Source organism: Haliaeetus leucocephalus, unplaced genomic scaffold (genome assembly GCF_000737465.1).
Source record: "Haliaeetus leucocephalus isolate CR32 unplaced genomic scaffold, Haliaeetus_leucocephalus-4.0 Scaffold932, whole genome shotgun sequence".
Lineage (NCBI taxonomy): Eukaryota > Metazoa > Chordata > Aves > Accipitriformes > Accipitridae > Haliaeetus > Haliaeetus leucocephalus.
This window is the reverse complement of record NW_010973368.1, coordinates 3,222,235-3,242,492: the sequence shown is the minus strand read 5'-3', so window position 1 is coordinate 3,242,492 and position 20,258 is coordinate 3,222,235. Positions and strand designations below refer to the sequence as shown.

Here is a 20,258-nt window from a genome sequence, read left to right as displayed (position 1 = left end):
GGGGCTCGGGGAGAACACGGCCAAGCGCGCAGGTGGGAGGGGAGGGGGACGCGGGTGGGGCGAGGGCTCCCGAGGCTGCGGCTCCCTGTAGGCTCGGCCGGCGGTGCCCCCCGTGCCCGTGGCCCCGGTGGGGGGTCCGTGGCGGCGGAGGGAGTGCCACCGGTCCTCCCTCCCCCCGCGACCTCAGAGCGGCTGCTGGCAGGCTGCAAACACCCATGCTCGCCGTACAGCAGGTCACGGCAAGGCATCGTTAGTCACTTCGTATTTACATCAGAGAATACAACTACTGATCGAAAACAGGGAATTTTTTTTCAGTGAGGCTTTTCTCAGTTGCTCTTTACTGCATGCAAATCATAAGACAGCAAGAGAGGGCTGTTTACCTAACTAACACCCTATACCATCTCCCTCACTGGAGAATTTGGGCATGTCCCCTGGATTTACAAATTTATCCTTATCTTGCCCTTCTGGAGCAGGCGGGATCGCTGCACAGAGAGAGGCTAAATGACATAACCAAGGTCACATTGAAAACCTAAGAGCTGAATCCAGCTTTTCGAGCCCTAAACCCAGGGCCCTGACCATAAACCCAGCTTCGCCGTATTCCTCAAGCACAAGGCAGGTTACCTGAATGTGACTGACACCTACCAGAGCTCCGGCCTCGTGGCTGCTCTTCCCCTGGGGGACAGGGAGCTGCAGTGGAGCGCTGACAGGTGTGGGGTGTTCCTGGCAATGCTGAGGAGAGGGGCAGAGGAGGCATTTTGAAACTATATACCTTGCTGCCATCTAATTATGTCAGGCAGGATGTGGCTGAAGAAATGTACTTGAAAAGTCACAAAGGGATGGCCAAGATTTGTGATGGCTTCTTGTTGCTGTGGGAGTGCTCACCACCCTTAGGCTCCACCTCAACTTTTGGAAGTCTTGCCCCAGATACGGTACGTCGTGGATGTAACCATGGATTACTGTGCTTGGTTCAGGATTCGGTGGTAAGCCAGTAGAGAAAGTGGCAGAGGCTGAATTAAAAGTAAGCTGTGCCTGTGAGCAGAGTGACTATGGGACACTGTAATAGCTGGACTGTCCTAGCAGCCACAGGCTTCGTACCACAGGTACGAAGTACCAAAGTACCACAGGTACTTTGCACTGCTACTGGCAGTTAAGGCTTGGATAACTGAAGTGGAAGAAATGGGATCTCTTGGCAAAATTGCAGACAGTTCTTCCTGGGTGCCTACGTGGAAGTCCAGTGAAGAATCCCAAATATCCTCGTAAACCACAGTCTGACCTGACCCCTGGGGCTCTTCAGCCAAAGGAAGCTGCATCGCACCTGCAGCCTTCTCAGATACTCCCCTTTGCCCATTGGCATCATCCCTCTGCCTTACTTGGGTCTTACTTCTGCTTGTGGCTCCCCTGAAAGCGCTGTGCCATCCTCACCTTCTTGGTGTGATCAGACGGGATGAAAAATAGTTATAAGTGTCTCATCTTCATGTTGCTGATAGTGGATTTTAGAAACCTGACTAAACAACTTGCTTCGATATCCTGCTATTGCATTCCAGAGCTAACTTATACACTGCCCTTTATCCCTTTGAAAGGTACTGGGGTTTCATTTTCTAAGCTCTCTTTTTTAGATTTCATGGACTTGGGTAAAAGTGACTGGTGTCTATGGTAGTCATTATTTAATACCCTTCTCCCATTTGTTGTTCTTTCTTTCTACCCTAAGGACACCCAGACTTGGTGATGATTCATGGTATGGAGGCCAAATGGACCCATGTGATGAATAAATTTTGCTCACCTGTGCAGAACCTCTCCTTTGTCTGTCTCTTTCAGGAGAAGGTGTCCATAATTTAAGTTGTATTTGAGAGGAGAACACCCCAACAACTTTTATTATGGCATTTATCACTTAAAACCTGGAAGAAGAGTTATTTGGAGGAGCCCAGACAGGTAGTTTCTTCTTTTTCTCTCTAGATCCGTTGTTGAAATTGGCTAAACCTTGGCCATTTCTCATCTTGACTATTACAAGGCTGTTGCCTTCTAGCGTAAATACAAAGACTATACATTGGTGCAATGATATTAACCATTAGGTATAGCACGGGGCTACCTAGTAGTGAATTTCTTCCTCTTTTCTGTGTTGACACAGATTCCGTCAATAGTGCATGAGAGTCTGTCACGGTTAAACCCCAGCCAGCAACTAAGCACCACGCAGCCGCTCACTCACTCCCCCCACCCAGTGGGATGGGGGAAGAGAATCAGAAAAAAAAGTAAAACTTGTGGGTTGAGATAAGAATAGTTCAATAGAACAGAAAGGAAGAAACTAATAATAACAATAATAAAATGACGATAATAATAAAGGGATTGGAATATACCAAACAAGCGATGCACAATGCAATTGCTCACCACTTGCTAACCAATGCCCAGTTAGTTCCTGAGCAGCGATCTGCCCCCCAGGCCAACTCCCACCAGTTTATATACTGGGCATGACATCACATGGTATGGGATACCCCTTTGGCCAGTTTGGGTCAGCTGCCCTGGCTGTGTCCCCTCCCAACTTCTTGTGCCCCTCCAGCCTTCTTGCTGGCTGGGCACGAAAAGCTGAAAAATCCTTGACTTAGTCTAAACGCTACTTAGCAACAACTGAAAACATCAGTGTGTTATCAACATTCCTCTCATACTGAACCCAAAACATAACGCTATACCAGCTACTAGGAGGAAAATTAACTCTATCCCAGCTGAAACCAGGACAGAGTCTCATAAACAGGGGTACATTTAACCATGTACATTTTCTATGAGATCGGTTAATGTTATCAGTTTACAGATGGAGCACTAGGACCCAGGCCGATTAAGTGGTTGCCCACATTTAAAAGGATGTCTGAGGTAGATCCAGACAGGAAAAGTGCATTTGCTGTGTTTTAACTCACTGAACCTTTAGAGCTCTCTCTTGCTATAGACAGCCTCACCTACTAAGCACCACACTGTGATACCAAGTGCCTTTCTGAAGAAGGAATGTTTTGTGGGGACCGTGACTCTTCCAAGGCCTAAGCTTTAGGAAAACTTCGTTTTTGATACTGAATCTTTGCCTGAATTCCCAAGTCATCACTAGAAAGCAGAAGCCCCACTCAACTGAGTCAAGAGCTCCTTCTGCCTATAAGGAAATTGCTGAGTCCAGTCTTAGGGGTTTAGTCCTAGTAGCAGGAATTTTTACAAAGCTGTAAAGCTCTGGGTAGGCAGCAACAGATATGATCCTTGAGGGAGCGGTAAGCAGCCTCGCTAGGATTGTCACATCAGATCTATGGATGAGGATAGTGTAGGATCATTCATTGAGAGGTGGTCTTCAGAGCAATCCACCTTATAGCAGTATATTTTGACTTCAGCTGATGTCACTTCAGCCGGGGAGACTGGTTATTGGTATATGTTCATGACAAGTTATTGGTATTTGAATACAGGTCTCTTGGACATGCAGAATTTCATTAAATTTAGGACATCTCCTTTCTGTACTAAATCTGTGGATGCTGGAGAAAAAAAAAAATGGAAAAGACACCAGTACTCAGAGAGAAGTGTTTAATACCAGCAGTCTGTTTTACAGTAGTAGAAGTGCAAGTATTCCCTACGCAAAATACAGGCAAGCTTTCTAAGTGAGTTAACAGAATGGAAAATATTGCTGAGATCAAAGACAGGGTAACCTGTTTGAATTTAATTTGTTTTTTTATCTCAGAATTCTTGGCTTTGGAATCCTCTGGCTCTTGGGAATCCAAAGAAGAAGGGAAGGTCTCAGCAAATCATTTGTTCGTGGGAGGCAACCCTACCATTTTTGAAAAGCAATCTGGACTTCCAGCAGGTGGGAGTGTTTTAGAAAGTCTCCAGATTTCAAGGAAGAGGGCAAGATATTCCTGCATTACCTAAGTAGTTGCAAGGATGTAGTTGCTGATGCCCATGCCAGTGCAAAATGCTGCGTCAGCCAACATGTGAAGCAGTCATTTGTGTTGCCTGGATGAGAACTGCGCTCAGATGTGGACTGGCAACATGGCTTGTTCTTCTGGGATACCCTTTCCATTGCTTTCCTCTTTGAGCATAGCTCAGGCCATTTCAGGAGGAAGAGTGTTTGATCTAAAATACTAAGATTTTCTTGAATCTTCATCTGTTCTCCGATTTGGCAGGTATGAGTCATTGTTCAGCACTAACATCCCTGGACCGCGTGTCCAGCCACAAATGCCTACCTCATAACTGCATTTGCAGCTGAAACTGTGTCTGAACCTATTCACAACACGGTCTGTAATCAGTGACTTTTAAAAAAGCAACCTACTGGTTCTCCAATGTCTTCATTTAATTGGTGTGAGATAATACAACAGGCCAAGAGGACTGCTCTGAGCCCGAGAAGTATGAGTGTCCAGAGGGAGGGTTTCTTAGGTCTGAGTTTTCTGAAAAACTTCCAGCTTTTTTCTTAACTAAGATAATTTCCTCTGTAACATATGGAGGGAGTGGCCATCAAAAATAAGCTCTTCCTATTGACCCTGGCTCCAGAAGTAATTTTTTTCCAGATACACAGGGTCTGTGTGAATTGACACAAGGCTGTGATACCAACAACAGCAGCTTGATGAAGTGTTGCTTTAAAATCCAGGTCATAACTACTGTATATATATATATGCCCATGTTTGTACATGTGTATGTTGGCATCTACTCTGCAGAGGCTGGAATGACAACTCCCCCAGATCAGTAAGAAGGCTGGTAGTGGCATCGCTGAGTTTTAGGTCAAGATCCTGGTAAACAGCTTCAAAAACTGCCACACATATCCTTAGCCCATGGTTACACCAATTAGGTCAACTTCCAAGTTCTGAAGTCCAAAGAAAGATATTTTTCAGGTGCTGCCTACGTTAGTGACATCGCTCCCAATCACCAGCAAACCAACCTGTATTTTAAAGCTTAAGTGAGACCTCAGGACCAAAATTCTACACTTCCAACCCAAATGCAGTACATGGTGCACAGATTACTGATATACATGCTTAACAATGTGCCTGAGAAGCCAGTTAGCAGAAGAGTGTACACAGGTGCACAGTTTTTTTATATCATTTTGAACATAGTTCATCTTGAGGAGCTTTTAAGTAACTATTCTCTATCAATATCTGAGTTTCAGAAGAGAAGGTGCCTGATCGATTGCCCTGCTCAGGAGTAAGTGGGTTATTGTAATTATCTTGTTTGCAAGAAGAATAAGAACATTTTTCTCATTTTACGTTAGTAGAAGAAATAGCAATTGTGAAATCTATCATTAGCCCAAATGTATTTTTATTTTGCTGATGAATAAATGTTGAATGACTGACCTTTGTGCTAGTATTTTTCCCATTATTTCTGCAGGAATTTTATATTAAATTTTCCATAAAATGCTGGAATTTTTCAAGACATTTGACCCAAATAAGAACCAACTGCCTTATTATGTCCTGTATTTTTACATTTTGAGGTGAGAGGAGAACCAAAAGCCATCGGGTTCCATGCTGTAGAAAATAAAGAATATTTCTGAACACTTAGCTGACGTGAGACTGTATATCTTCATGCGCAGCAGTACTGACCTGTTGAAAGCTTGTTTGAATTAAACTGAGGGGTCCCAAGGGAGACCTCATATCTGATTTGTTTGAACGTGCTGCAAGACAGTGTGAACGACAAGAATCAGAGAGAAGGAAGCCTTTCTTTTTAGATCAGCAAGTCACCAAGAGGGCTAGTCTCCTGGAGTCCCCGAGAGCGGTTGGTTACCTTGCAAAGAGTAAGCCACCAAGTGAGTTTCTCCTTTCTAGGATCCACCTCTCTGTACATCCAAGTGAGGGCCACAAGTCCAGAGTAAAGAGGGCACTTTGGTAAATGTGGGACTGGCGTGGGGTATCAAATGATCTGCCATCCAACAGCAGAAGTCAGGCGCAAGCAGTAGAAGGTTTGCCTGTGCTCTGTCTTTTGACTAATGCACTGACAGTACCTCCTGCAGATCTGGAGAAGTGACTCTGAGGAAAGGAGTGAGGGGACAGCTGATTCAGAGTATCTGTCCACACCTTCTCCCAAATAAAGGTATTTTGAAGTTGTGTAGGTGCTAGACATTAAAAGACATCAGATACTAACCCCTTCAAAGAATGGATTCTGTTTACTTTGGTGTAACTCCGAGCTGGGATTTATAACCAATTTAGCAGGACAGCTTCTCAGGATTTATAGAGGTTGATTATTTTGGCATTAGTTTGATGACTGATCTCCAATCCAATGCTGAGAATAAATTAATTTACTGACCTGATAAGATAGTGTTCTTTTTGTTAGCTTCCCTCAATAATACTTATAGCTTACATATGTATATAAATATGTATGTAGCTTATTTGGATGCTATTTTTATTTCATTTTAGTTTAAGACTTTTATGAACATTATAATAAAAAACATGTACAAATACCCTCCTGATACTTCTTCATTAGGCAATAACAATTGGCCAGAATGGATATTACCAGGCAAAAAGCCTGACTGGATTCACTTAAGAAGTTAATGATTCCCACGTTTGTTTCATTGACAGCACATTTGGCTCGTCAAAGATGTAGCACTCTGCCTGTACATTCAAGTTTTTGGGATTGGGGCTTGTGATGAAGAGACATCTATCTACCCACTACAAGGAAAATTACAAACTCACTTTTTTTACCATGGACAATAATTTTGGTAAGTTACAAAAACTAGGAAGCTGCCTGGAGATTAAAGGAATTGTGCCATTGATCATTAAAAAGGGAAAAGGCAAATTTAGAGTTCTCAGGAATATATATTGCCAGTAAAATAAAAGAATAAAAAAATGGGAGGAAAAGAAATCACTAACCACCTAGGGATAAAGATAAGAAAACAATTATCAGGACTAGGGATTTATAAAGGACAAATTGTGCTGGAGAAACCTGATTGCTTTTTTTAATAGAATTATAAAATTAGTGGATGAAGGGAACACGATGGATTTGATACATTTGGATTTTCGTAAAGATTTGATACATAAATCCTACTCAAAATTAACTCAGATTGGCTTGGCTACATCACTACATGGAATGAAAAATTGGCTTGAGACACACAAATAAAGGATAATGAGGCATAAAAAGGTACTGTGTTGGAAGGAGAGGTCTCCCTCCCTCCCAGAGATCAGCAGTCAGTTCTGTCCTATTTAACACCTCTGGACATGACACCTTCTGCCTGAAAATCAAGAAATTTTGTTCAGAGAGTCACGTATAGAAGGACATGTGGGATACACCAGCTGAAAATAAAATGGGATCCCAGTAAAAATTCAAGTATTATCCAAACCACAGTATCCAGTCATGAGGAGGTCCCTAGAAAACACCACATGAGAATCACTGCAGCAGAAACCAATGAGGTGGGAATTCACAGTGAAGGACAGCAGAAAAATAGTTGGAGCGTCTGAGTAATAGAGCTGCAATTCATCCCAGTGTGGAAAGACCAGAAGGCTTTTGCAGTATCTGTGTCCCACGTATGCTCTCAATGAGGTCCCAGGCAGGTTTTGGTGGTGTAGCTGGTAGGGGAGCTCCTGGAATCTCTCCTATTGCACGCTGGAGACAAAACTGCAGTAAGAGATTTTTCTCCCCAGAAACAACTAGTGCGGACACTCACAGTGAAGTTAGCCTGATTAAGGAGGAAGGCTTTAAATAGGTCCTCATTAATTTTATTTTTTTTTAATGTAAAACCAGGAAGAAAATGGCAGTAAAGCCAATTAAATGCATTAATAGCAGACATAAATCCCCATTTTCCTAATGTTTTCCCTTTCTCTATCACTCACTCAATCCATTTGCAATTTCAGCTATTTACCATCTTACCTTACCACCCATCGACAGGTGTACGTGAGTGTTCCAATAACTTTGGAACCTGTAGGCCAATTTCAGACAACTTTGTGGAGGGCAGACAATATATTTCTGTATGTTTTGTTACATTAAGCGGCTGACAAAGAAATCCAATGACTGCCCTCACTTAGTGTGAGCGCACCCTCTTTTAGGCATCAGAGAATCCACAGATAATACAATCTTGAGAGACACATCTACAAGGAAAACCACGCTTCCCTGGCTGGTTCCACTGCTCATGAAACTTCTGCTTTTCTCTGACCTCCTTCTTGCTGAAAACCTCTACCCCTTCCTGTTTGCTCCCCTTCTGTTTTGCTTTTTCACTATACTTATTCTTAAACTGCACTTGTAGCAGTATGCCTTCTTTGCCCTTTTGCATCTCCCCAACCTCGGGCCCATGCCTTGCTGTCTTCCAAACTGTGCTTTCTCACCTCTCTGGGTCTCCTCTCCTCTGTTTTTAAGTCCCTGTTTTTAAATTCTTCTCACTTCCCTGTATTTTTCACTCAGTCTTCCATATCACTCCATTTCCACAGTCCTCTCCCACCAAATAGCTTGCTAATAATATTTCGATACTTGCTAGTGAAACTCCTGTAAACCTTACCCAGATGCATTACACTAATGGGGTAGGCCAATATTTATTGTAGCAAGTTCTCCCTTTCCAGAATTATTGAAGTAAATGAGAGGAGTGATGTCTCTTTTGCTAGAGCAAATGGTTTTTGGCTCCCTAGAGAGCTGCAGTGATCACTTTAATGATGTTCTCTGTTAAGGCAGGATCAGACCCACAGAGCATCAGAGCAAGAGCAAGAATTTCAACATGGCAGAATTAGGAAAATTACATTTTTCCTGCCCTGGTCTGTCAGCAAATATGTGGACAGAGCAAGTGCAGAATTACATGAAATCTGGAAAGTAGCACTTACACCCTCTCTGCATGAGTGTGAAAGGCTTGGGAAGGTCAGGATAAGCATTCTACATCAGTGAAGATGTTACAATTATTATTAGGATCTCTGTAACGCTCATAGCTCTCCCAAATGCATGTGTACACTGTTGTCCTGGTTTGGGCTGGAACAGAGTTGATTTTCTTCCTAGTAGCTGGTACAATGCTGTGTTTTGGATTTAGTATGAGAAGAATGTTGATAACACACTGATGTTTTAGTTGTTGCTAAGTAGCGCTGATCCTAAGTCAAGGACTTTTCAGTTTCCCATGCTCTGCCAGCAAGCAGGTGTATGAGAAGCTGGGAGGGAGCACGGCCAGGACAGCTGACCCGAACCAGCCAAAGGGATATTCCATACCATAGGACGTCATGCTCAGGATATAAACTGGGGGGAGTTGACTGGGAGGGGCTGATCACTGCTTGGGCATGGGTCAGCGGTCTGCAGGTGGTGAGCAATTGCATTGTGCATCGCTTGTCTTTCTTGGGTTTTATTTCTCTCTCTTTTTGTTATCTTACTTTTCATTACAATTATTACAATTATTATTATAATATTGTTATTATTTTGTTTCAATTATTAAACTGTTCTTATCTCAACCCATGAGTTTTACTTTTTTTTAAGTTCTCCTCCCCATCCCACCAGGGGTGGGGAGGAGTAAGTGAGTGGCTGCGTGGTGCTTAGTTGCCAGCTGGGGTTAAACCACAACAACCATGCACATTGTGGCAGTTAATAGCATTGTGAGAAACCTTCATTTTTAGTGTTCTGTTTTTAAATTCCCAATCTTTAACACTGCATTAAAATGACTTTTTAAAAAATTTAATTCTCTGAATAGTTCTTACAGGTCTTTAAAAAAAGATTAAAATGTCTGGTATTGCACTGTAATTTATTATTATTTAAATTACTAATGCCTGTCAGTTGCTTAGGCGCTTGCATTTTTATTTATTTATTTTTTTAAAAGCCACATATATTTAATGAAACAACAAGGCAGATGGCAAGCAGTGGAAGGGCCACAGGACTGTGGCTAAGAAGTCACAGGGTTTGAGCTGTGTTTGCTGCATAAACTCTAACAAGACGCTTTAGATCTTGGTGTCTCCTTTTCTCCTCCTACTCTTTTACTGCTTCATCTGCTCATAAGCTCTTGAGGACAGAGACCTTCACCTAATTATGTGTTTCTATGATTCACAGCACAATAAAGTTTTGATACTTGCTGAGGTCACTGTGCCTTAAATGACTACTGTAATGCAATTGATAACTCACACTGCTAAAGAGATGTCCTCCAAACACCACTTCAGCCCACAGGCCAGGCAGCATACAATTAGTAAGTGGTATGTGAATGCCAGAAGGTCTTAGTGAAGGACACAAGAAGACATCACACCTTTTCCCTCCATCCACATATTTTTCACTTGCCTTCACAATATTCTCAAGTGCTGCTAATCTGTATGAAGGATGTTCTTCAACAGAACGTCCTCCTCACAAGGACACAAACCCAAAACTTTTTTATACTCAGTCGATCCTCATTTGCATTTGGAAGTCAGAAATTTGGCATGATATTACTTATACAGCAAGATGACAGGCCAGTAAAATGGAGGTCTAACAAGCAAGGACCCTAATACTTCTTTGGGCAAAGAAGCTGAGATAAAGTGGGAAAACCAGCAATGTGTCTTCTTGGAGACTTTTCTCCTGGTGTTTGCCAGTGAGGTCCAGTTTCTTGAGAGAGGCTTGACATGGGAAGTATCACCAGCCCTTACTTAGGAAGGTCACTCGACTCTTGAGCTTCCAGAGCATGAAAATGGAGGTGGGTATGATGGTCTTTACTTTTCTGCCATTGATTTGGGACTTCTCCTTAGACCAAGATGGAAGCATCTGGAAGGCAAGGTAAGCGGCCACTTGGTAGCCATCTGCAGGCAGTGACAGTAGTTTTTCCTCTTCAGAAACTGGCATTACGGATCTGTTCTACTGGGACACTTGAAAGCAGTGATGATGTGGGTTTCACTGAGCATCCACCAGAGAGCCTCAAGTCAGGTGGAGTAATTGCATTCAGGTATTTCTCTCTTTGTGTCTTTCTATTTGCGAGGCAGCATAAAAGCTGCTAGCTCACTGGGGTAAGGCAGGAGCAATAAAGCTGTTCACCTTTCCTCTCTGGGTTTTAGTAAGAGGATTACGTATCTCTTCCTTCTACAATAAACCTCTTTGCAGGGAAGATACTTCTCAAGCCCTCCTTGGAGATCAGTCCCTGCATCAGGACTCCTAAGATTCAAGCCATCACAGCAGCCATAGGGAATGAACCCCAGTTAAAAAGGAAAGGCTTTCACAGCTCTGCAGGAGTGCAGGGCTAGGACATAGTGTACATGCTGCCATGGTGAAAGGGTCCTTGCTGGGTTCACAGCTACTGAAGACAGAAAAATAAGGAAGCACAAGACCAGAGCAGAGTTCAAGCTCCATCCAAGATGACAGGAGGCTGTTGCTGGAGCCTTGGAAAGACATGGCTAACCCTCTTGCTGGAACAGCTTCACCATCAGGGACAAATAACCCAAGAAAGAAAAGTGGGAACCTCTTGTAGCTTTAACACTTAACCAAATATGTCTGAAAACAGTACCCAAGCATGTATGAGTACATGCAGTGAGCACAGTGTTAAAACAGAGAAAGCAAATTGAAAGCTTTGAGACATAATTATATGTTTTACTACATCTAGCTCAAAGACACTGATTAATTAAGCTCCTTTAGAAGGACCATAACATCCAAATCAGACTTAATCACCAATACATTCCCATAACTTGGAAACATCAACCAGCAATTACTTCTGCAAGTTACTATGTTCCTTTACAAAAACACCTACGCATTACAATGCAAGTCTGTGTGACAAGTAAACAAAATGACTCACCTCCACTGACCCTCCTCAGCACCCACCATTCTTCCTTTCTGCTGAGGCTGTATCTCAGCCGCTGTGACACTACGGACCTGCTCTGGCTCCTGTTTTGTCTTCCATCTCTCCCATCATTCTCTCTGCTCTCACTGTAGCAGGTTTAGGCTAATAGCATGAAAGCACACGTATTTTTTTTAGCGTTTCCTATGGCTCCTTTGGCCATCATCTTCACCTGCCTTAACCTATATGAATCATTTCAATTTTGCCTAGCTGCCTTTCTGGGGCAAAAGAAACATCCTGATACATACGTACATCTTGCTTCTCACCTCAGACCATAAGCGTCCCACCATCAGCACAGAGAGGGATAGTCTGATTCACCTCCATGTCACCTCGTCTTTCCAGCTTTCCCCTTCCTGGCCACACTGGGACCTGTGATGATCACAACAACTCACAGGCGCTATATTTCTTGACGGCACCTGGAGGCCCTGGCAATTCCTCAAGTATCTCCCTGCTGCCCACTTCCCACCTCTGCAGTGCAGAAGACAACACTTTGCACTCTATGTGAAGGGGCACTGGGGAGAAGGGATTGCTGGAGCTCGACCTGCTGCTGCTGCAGTGCTATGCCCTCTCCCTCTCTCTGTTGACCATTTTAATGGTTCTTCTGCACTTTTGGATGGCTGATGGATGCATCATATGTAAAACCCCTTCCCCTCATACACGCAGCATTTGCCTGGCTTGCCCAGCGAGATGGTTGGGTTTTGGAAGCACCAGGTGCAGCTGCTGGGACTGCTGGTTGGAGAAACATTTGCCTCCTGAGCCCGTTAATTAGCACAGTAACGGTAACTGTGCTCCATTAGCCAACCCATGTGGTCGAGTCCCCTCCCCGTCCACCAACCTTGCCCTTAATGAGAGCTGGAAGGGGGACACTCACAAAACACTGCCTCAGAATAATATTCGGCTTTGTCCGCGCCGGTAACGAGAGCTGACAGGATCACTACGTCCATTTCTCTTCTAATTAGCACACTTCCAGCTCGGCCTGAGCCAGCAGCCAGAGAAAAGCGATCGGACAACCGTACCGAATCACAAACACAAAGAGGCCCATTCCCCGTAATTAGGTGAGACAATCCCTCAGTCTTTTCTCGGCTGGAGCTTGCCGGTAAGACTCTCGCTGTTTTGGTAAGTCCCAGCAACACAAGTTACACGTCTCCCCAGGACACTAATAAGCCCCTAATTGTCTTCCGCTTCACACGGCTCGTACCATAGGTCTGACTTGGGGGAATTCTTCTAACGAGCGGCAGCCAGCGCTCCCTGCGCCGCAGACGGACGGGGAGCCGCCTCTTGGGCACCGGGAGGAGAAGGGGGACAGGGAGAAACAGCCAGAAAAGCAACCCAGGCGCTGGGGCCCAGCTATGAGGCACGGGGCCAGTGGCTGGGCAGCAGCCACCCGTTGCTGGGGACACAGACCTTCTCCACCCTCTCTCCATCACCACCGTCCACCTGCGCAGTGGAAACCTGAGTTCAGCTCTCTGGCCTGCCTTCTCCTTTCTTGTCTCCAGCGGTACACAGCAGAGTACTCCGCGCTTCCACACAGAAACGCACCATCAAAACCAAGTATTTGATTGCCAAGATTTGCCTTGAGTCTCTGCTAAGGCTCGCTGGGGGCTACCCTTAGAGAAACGCAGCACCTGGCATGTGCTTTTTTCCCTGTGAGGCCATGCTGTGGGTCTGCCTCAGAGTTCAGGCTGGGAAGGAGCATGGGTGTAAACAAGACCCTGTCAGTTCCCGTAGAAGGGAACACGTGCTGGGTCTCACAAGACAGGTTCCTAAAGATGCCCACAAAATTATTAAGAACACGAGAACTTTCAGAAGTTGTGAGGTGAGTAGGAGACCCCAGCTCAAACTCCCTAATCAAAACAAGGCAAAGACAGACACATACTCACCCTAACTTTTAACCCGACACTTTCTTGAGAAACCGTCATCAACCAAGTATTTTCCAGCAAAACATTTTCCCTAATTTTTGACGTCAAGCTCATTGTGAGCAAAATATCTCAGCTGATCCCGTTAAGGATAGTCAGGGCCTGCAGATCCCTTTGCCTCCTGTGCAGCTGATTACAAACCAATCTCTCCTGCAAATCAGGGCTCACTCTGATCCCTCAGGCAAGGAGCCTCACCAGCAGAAGTGATTTGTCTTCATTTTACATGCGCTATTGGGCTTCAGTGTACTAAGTAGGGGGAGAAGCCTAAGACAGGGTGACAAACTGATCCACATAGAGTACAAGAGAAAGACAGGTGTGGGTGATTACCCTGAAAGGCAAATTAAGATAATCAATATACATATATATAAATAAATAAATTAAAACTAGCTATAACTACTAAGTTACTTTAACACAGGGAGAGGAAAACAAAAGAAAGGCCACAGAACCAGGCAGTCTGAGTGTCCGTGCCCACTTGGGTCACTTTGCTGGTGTCCTGTCCCTCATTCTCATGTAGCTGATGAGCCCTCTTCCTGTCTTTTTGTACACAACCTGCTGCGTTTTGGGCTATTGTAGTAAGTGGAAGATGGCCAACGGCAAATTTCTGATGCTTTAGAATTAGCTTTAAAGTTCTGTGATTACGAGGAAAGTTGTTAGATGTGCCCGGTATTTTGGGGAGAGGAATCCTCCCTGGCATCCAAGTGTCTGCAAACACAAAATTTAATTACCCTATATTATTACGCCTACTCATCAGCTATTGGCCACAGAGCCAGCCTTTCAAGTGATACAGAACCAAGTCAAGTACTTTGTCCCCCCAGAGATCTGGTCAATAAATAAGGTGCAAGGTCATTCTTATTACCCATTTTTTCAACTAGCAATTAAGTAAGGGCTTTCAAGCTCAGCCCTCTTCCTCTTTTCTGTTCCTTACTGAGGTGTCTATAACAGAGACAGGCAGGGAGCGTTCTGGCTTCACTGGTCACTGATCTGTATTATAGGAATCAGCAGGCAGGCCAGAGGTCAACCACACAAACCCAACAAGAAAACGCCTGTTCTGTACACGCATCAGCTGCCTGGAGTCAGTCATCCTGCTCAAAGGGACATGACGGAAAAGGTCAAGTCTAAAAATCGGCAATTTCAGTGGATGATAAAGTCAAAACATGAAGAGACCCTACCATGCTTAAAATCTAGCACAATCTAAATAAAAATGGCATTATTGCACATACTCTATGCGGAATGTGAATTGCACTCTATAGAAACTGGGTCAGTGCATAATTCTCTGGCCACTTGAGCTTTTTAAGTATCTTTATGCAGACTTCAAATGATTGGCCACAATTGACTTCAGGATTTTGCATTTCACGTCCTCCTGAAAGAAGCTCAAAGCACTGATGTAAGGATTGGCTTGCAGAGATAACACATCTCTAGAATAGCTTTGATTCCAAGAATCACGGTATTACATAAAACCAAAAGGATCCAGTCTTTTTTGTTTCCTTTTCCCTTTCCTTTTCCTTGATTTTCTTTTTCTCTCCTGTATTTTTTTTTTTTTTTTCTTTTCTTGCCTTTTAAAAATACCAAGGTTCATCTCTTATCAGGGCAATGCATATTTGGCATCACACACAATACCTTTGAAAGTATGTGGCACACTGGCTGATGTATATGCTGGGAAGTAGGAACCGTGGGTTTTGATATTTCTGTGGTGGGAAGTTTTTACTATAGTGATTACAGGAATGTGTTTACAACATTGCATTTCTTGTTCTAATCACTTTCATTCAGTTCAGAGTTTGTTGGTCCATGGGAAGTTTTTGTCCAACTGTGATTTTGCTGGGCTGAAGATACAGAGAGGACCTCCTGGAAAATTGTCTTTCAATGAATTATTGTTTTCTACTAAGGACTGATTATTTAATGACTTTTTAAAAAGTGTCAGTACAGAATGGCATATGAAAATGGTGGTACAACACTAAGAAGTGAGGATTATTTTCATGTTATATTAAGTCTGCATGCCATGTTCAGATAGTTCACTCAAAGATGTGATGCATTTCCGCACTACGAGTACCCTTGTTGCCTGGGGTTCTTCCTTAGGAGGAATTCAGAGTAAATGTGAGGATGCCTGAAATGTCTCTATCAAGATGATATCTCTGGTGTTTTCAATCACTGCCCACTTTAGGAGAGCATATGTAACAGTCTGTGGATTTTCTGCAGCAGTAATTTTCAAGTTGTCTCATTCTTTGATTGCGTATGTCAAAAAATTGGTATCAGTTCAGAAGAATTACAGAAATGTTTATGCAATGTTACTGAACTTGTGGTAGGATAGGAGTCCAGGATTTCAGACCATATGACAAAGACCTACTTTATCTTTTTTACGTACTGCATAGGCTGATGATGGAATTACCCAGTATCAATTCCTCAACATGAAATGGTTGGCATGACTGTCGTCATGATTTGGAAAAAGTGTTTTTTGCCTAAGACAAGTTACTGTGGGTGAAGATGAAGTGGATGAGATCAGCTGCATGCACAGACTGCAAATGTAAGTGATGATCCTGTTCTTAGAGATACTCAAAACAGGATTTAGCCCATGATGATGCGGGAGAAAATAGCAGAGGAACAAAATACAAGCTGTAATTAAGACTTACACGCCTCCACAGTATGCTTGCACTCTGAATGCTCTGTAATTTTGATTATGCCATCTTGGGCTGTAATAGACGACAGACAATTGAACATTGGGAACATAAGGAAGGTGAACATAACCATGGAACCAAAAACAGAGCAGGAGCTGAAAAATCATGAGTAGTGCACAGACATCAAAGAACAAAAAGCCCCAAACAACTGTTTCTGACAATAAAAGAAATGAAAGGTTTGAAATGGAATTATAAGCAGGTTTAAACCAAACAATGACTTCCACCCAGCCCCACCCCCCCACCTTTTTTTTTTTTAAACTTTTCTTTGCATAACTGAATTATGGAACTCGCTGTCCAGGGGCATTTTAGAGGCCAGAAGTACAGACAGATTAAGACAAAGACAAATCTACGGAGGGTAAGGTCTGCTGTGGACCAGATTCAACTAAAACAGATTGCTGAATGCTGTGTAAGTTACCCTAAAGCAAAATCACTCTGTGTAAGCCTTTTGTTTATATCCTTCCCTATCCTTCTACAACTGTTTATAATCAAAGAGAAGATTACAGATAAGACGGGCTTGTGATTTGACTTGTAATAGCACCTTACATTTTTATGTAACATAAAAATCAGTAAAATAAACCACAATAAGGTTCAAACATTACCTCCAAGTTGCATTAGTCAATTTTCACTAATCTGTTATTTCTAGGTGACTTGTTGAGGGAAATACAAAGCAACATTGAGAAGTGTGGGTTATAGCATTTGTCCAAAATTGTTAATTTCATAATGGCAAAACACTGACTTAAATGGAATATTATGCTCTTCAATTGCCAGTGCTACTAGACTTTTATTTTGATAATCATTAGCATAACAAACAAGAATTTTTTCTCAGCTGGATTGAACAACAAAGCATTTGATACTCCAAGACTGAAGTGAATAGCCTTTACAACTGAATATATGTAACACTGGCATTTAAAAGGAACTAAATACATATTGGGTTTATTTCCAAGAACCTCACAGTAACATTTAACATACCAACACATGAAAACACTTTATAAAACAATGCATTAGCTTGATTAATATTACCAAATCTTGATTTTCTTATATTCTTCATTCCCATCTTTAATTTATCAAAACTTTTTTTTTTGTTTCAAAATACAGAAGGTTATTAGTAACAAAAAGTCACGCAGATTTTCTTGTATAGATAGATACTGCAGGGATGTCAGGAAGGACGTCACTGAAGGAAAAAAATTGGGTTCAAAAGGGTGTGAAAACCCTTAGTACCATTTGGATATTGCCAAATATTTATTTACTGATGGGAATGGAGCAGCACTAGGCCAAACCCTGTGGTGGCATGCAGAAGTGTGAAGAAGAGCCTGAGGAAGAGTATTGCCTAAGTGGCTGAGCAAAAGCTTTTGCATCTCAGAGGGCTATTTTGGAAACCCAGACAAATCTCTGAAATTTGCATTTGTTTATTATCAAACCACAAAGCAGTAGCAGACAGATTACAATTCTCTGGCTAACACAAAAGTACATATAAATATTACCAATAAAAAAAATACATCACTGACTCATCTCTACAGATGACAAGTACAAAGCCAATAAATATCACAACTCTAAAGCATACATTACTGACTGCCCTATAGAAGATAAGTATTGCATAAGGTAAAAGGGGGGTTTTGTTTGTTTGGTTTTTTTAACACATATATGTTACTAAAAACTACCTAAAGTTTGAAATTCCTTACTGAACATAACAGAAAATATACATATACTTCCATGCCAGGCTTTCATATCTTCTCCTATATTCCTCCTTTCAGATCTCAATTCCTTAAGGTGTTGGGCCAACAAACCTCTATAAAATGCACAAACTTGTATTGGTGATACAGACGAAGTATCCCATTATGTCATATATGTGTATATATATTATATATATATAGTATACAAACTTAAAATTGCATTCAAAATGTGTAATATAATACCTCAAGCTACATCAACATCAGTTTGTACCAGCAGGTTTTTTCTCAGTCTCTGAATTATCACTTTCAGCTTCTCTTCACATTCATCTGTCTGAACTCTCATATTCTCAGGGGATGGAGTTCCTGTTAAGCTCAGCCCTGCATAAACTGTGAAGTACAGAAATAAATCCATTAAGTTTAAGATCAGACTCCTGACATTCCTAAATATTCAGTAGTTGTGCAGGGTCTTTCCGGGATGTGGGATTTAACTGCCTAAACTTAGTTAACAGGAGCTGTCCAAAACGAGCCTAGTTCTGACTGGTAATAACCAAGACCACAGACTGCAAACCAAAAGGCCACCAGCATTTTAGTAAAAATTCAGGTAAGTCTATTTGATTAAAAGATCTCCTCCTCTATTGCACATGCACCTGAAAAGAGTCTCCTCTCTCTGCAAAGACAGAAAAAGACAACGCTCTAGGGACAGCCTGTTACATGCACTATTTCCAAGTAATTTCTCCTCTCACATGTGACTTCAGCCTGGGAAACATCAAGTTTTGAAAAGCCTGCATGCTAAAAAAACCATTTCTAAATAGAGAAGAAAACCCTGCCCTTCAAACAATGTTTCAATATTATGTTGTACCCTAAAAAGAACATACTTACTGATCCTTAAAATGTTGTTTTCTAGGAAAAGGAAAGAGGATGAAATAAAAAAAATTATTCTCTTAAATAAAATAAGAAGTCTGAACATGCTTCTTACCTCTTCTCAGGGGTGAACATGCAGAAGTGCATTAACAGAAGGAAAAGGCATTAAACTGTAAGATGAATAAAGCCCAAAACTGTGCTGAAAGAGACCAGGCCACAGAAAATTCTGTCTTAAAAATTCTGGTTTTGTAGGGGAAGAAAATTTTGAGGTTGCTGTTTTGTAAGTAATTAAAAATACCACAAAATGTTATTTTCAGAAATGTTAAGATTCTGTAAAAGCATACCATCCTCACAACGTGGCTAACAATCCTGTTGCCCCTTCTTGGGGTGCTAACTGAAAATATTACCACTTTTCAACTTGATAACTTTCTTCAGTTTCTAGCTCTGTAAGAAGCAGAGAATTGCAGTGGACTGACAAAGCTGCTTCTTTGTGTACTGGCCGAAGTTTCTGTAGGGGTATTTTCCTTCATGATACAGTAACACCTCTTACTCCCTACTGTCTGTCAGTCTCAATTTCACTAAAGAACCGTTCAGAGTGAGATGAAGCTCCTGGTATACCAAAGGTCTGGAGGTCCTCCTCGGAGTACCAGACATGCTTCTCTGAAGGCAGCGAGTAACTGGAATCTAATGCACAGACTGCACTCAGCTTCTACACTAAAAGCATATGCTCCTGCTGAACCAGTGCTGTTGGTCAATCCGCACTCCAAACTCTGCTCAAATCTTTTAGCACATAAGTTGCACATAGGAAATCAATGCATCTAAGACAAAAGACACACAAAAAAGTCAAAGCCTCATGATGTGCACTGGCCAGTGTCAGATTTGCTGTGTACTTCAAACTGGTGCTGCCACTGAGAGCAACTGAATAAGGACACTATGGTTGTTCACTTCGAATAGCTGATTAAAACAGGTAACTTTGTCACAGCATGTCAGGGCCGAGTCCTCCTGTTGGACACCTTATGGTCAGATGAAGCCCAAATTCCAACAGAACCAATTGCAATCCTTATGACCTGTGTATGCAGTATGTCTCCCCAGTAAAGAGATGAGCTGTGGAAGCAAAAAGAGATGTTTGCTTCTGAAGGTCGAGAGCAAAAGCTTTGTACTTCTTAGAAGTTCTGGGGTTCATCTGGATCCGCAGTACATAAAATGATCTAGTTGGGGTATTTTTGTCCAAACTCCAGATGTGGCAGCTACTTTTTGGGTTTCTCTAGGATGTTCAGAAATTTCCCTCGAGTCATTTCTCTAGCTGAAATCACAAGGGAGAAAAAAGAGATTAATATTTTTAAAAAAGCCAAGAAACCCAAACAATTGTGTAATTTACAGATTTTAAGCATAGGATAAGAAATTAATTTAGTTTTGTTCTTATACCAACAGTGAGTAAGGCTTATTTAATTTATTTTTTTAAGTGGAA

At 42.2% G+C, this 20,258-nt stretch overlaps 1 protein-coding gene across 2 annotated transcripts in view; it reads right to left on the bottom strand.

Moving 5' to 3' along the window:
• The window catches only part of LIN52 (lin-52 DREAM MuvB core complex component), a 70,458-nt gene that overhangs the window by 5,594 nt on the left and 44,606 nt on the right, over positions 1–20,258 (bottom strand). The window contains exon 6 of one of the 2 annotated variants that reach the window (XM_010583701.1): positions 16,782–20,093. The exons of the other annotated variant lie outside the window; for it this stretch is intronic. Within the exon in view, the coding sequence (XP_010582003.1) occupies positions 20,038–20,093 (56 nt within the window). The 3' untranslated portion in view covers positions 16,782–20,037. Of the gene's footprint in view, positions 1–16,781; positions 20,094–20,258 lie in introns of those variants that run through there. 2 annotated transcript variants of the gene reach the window in all.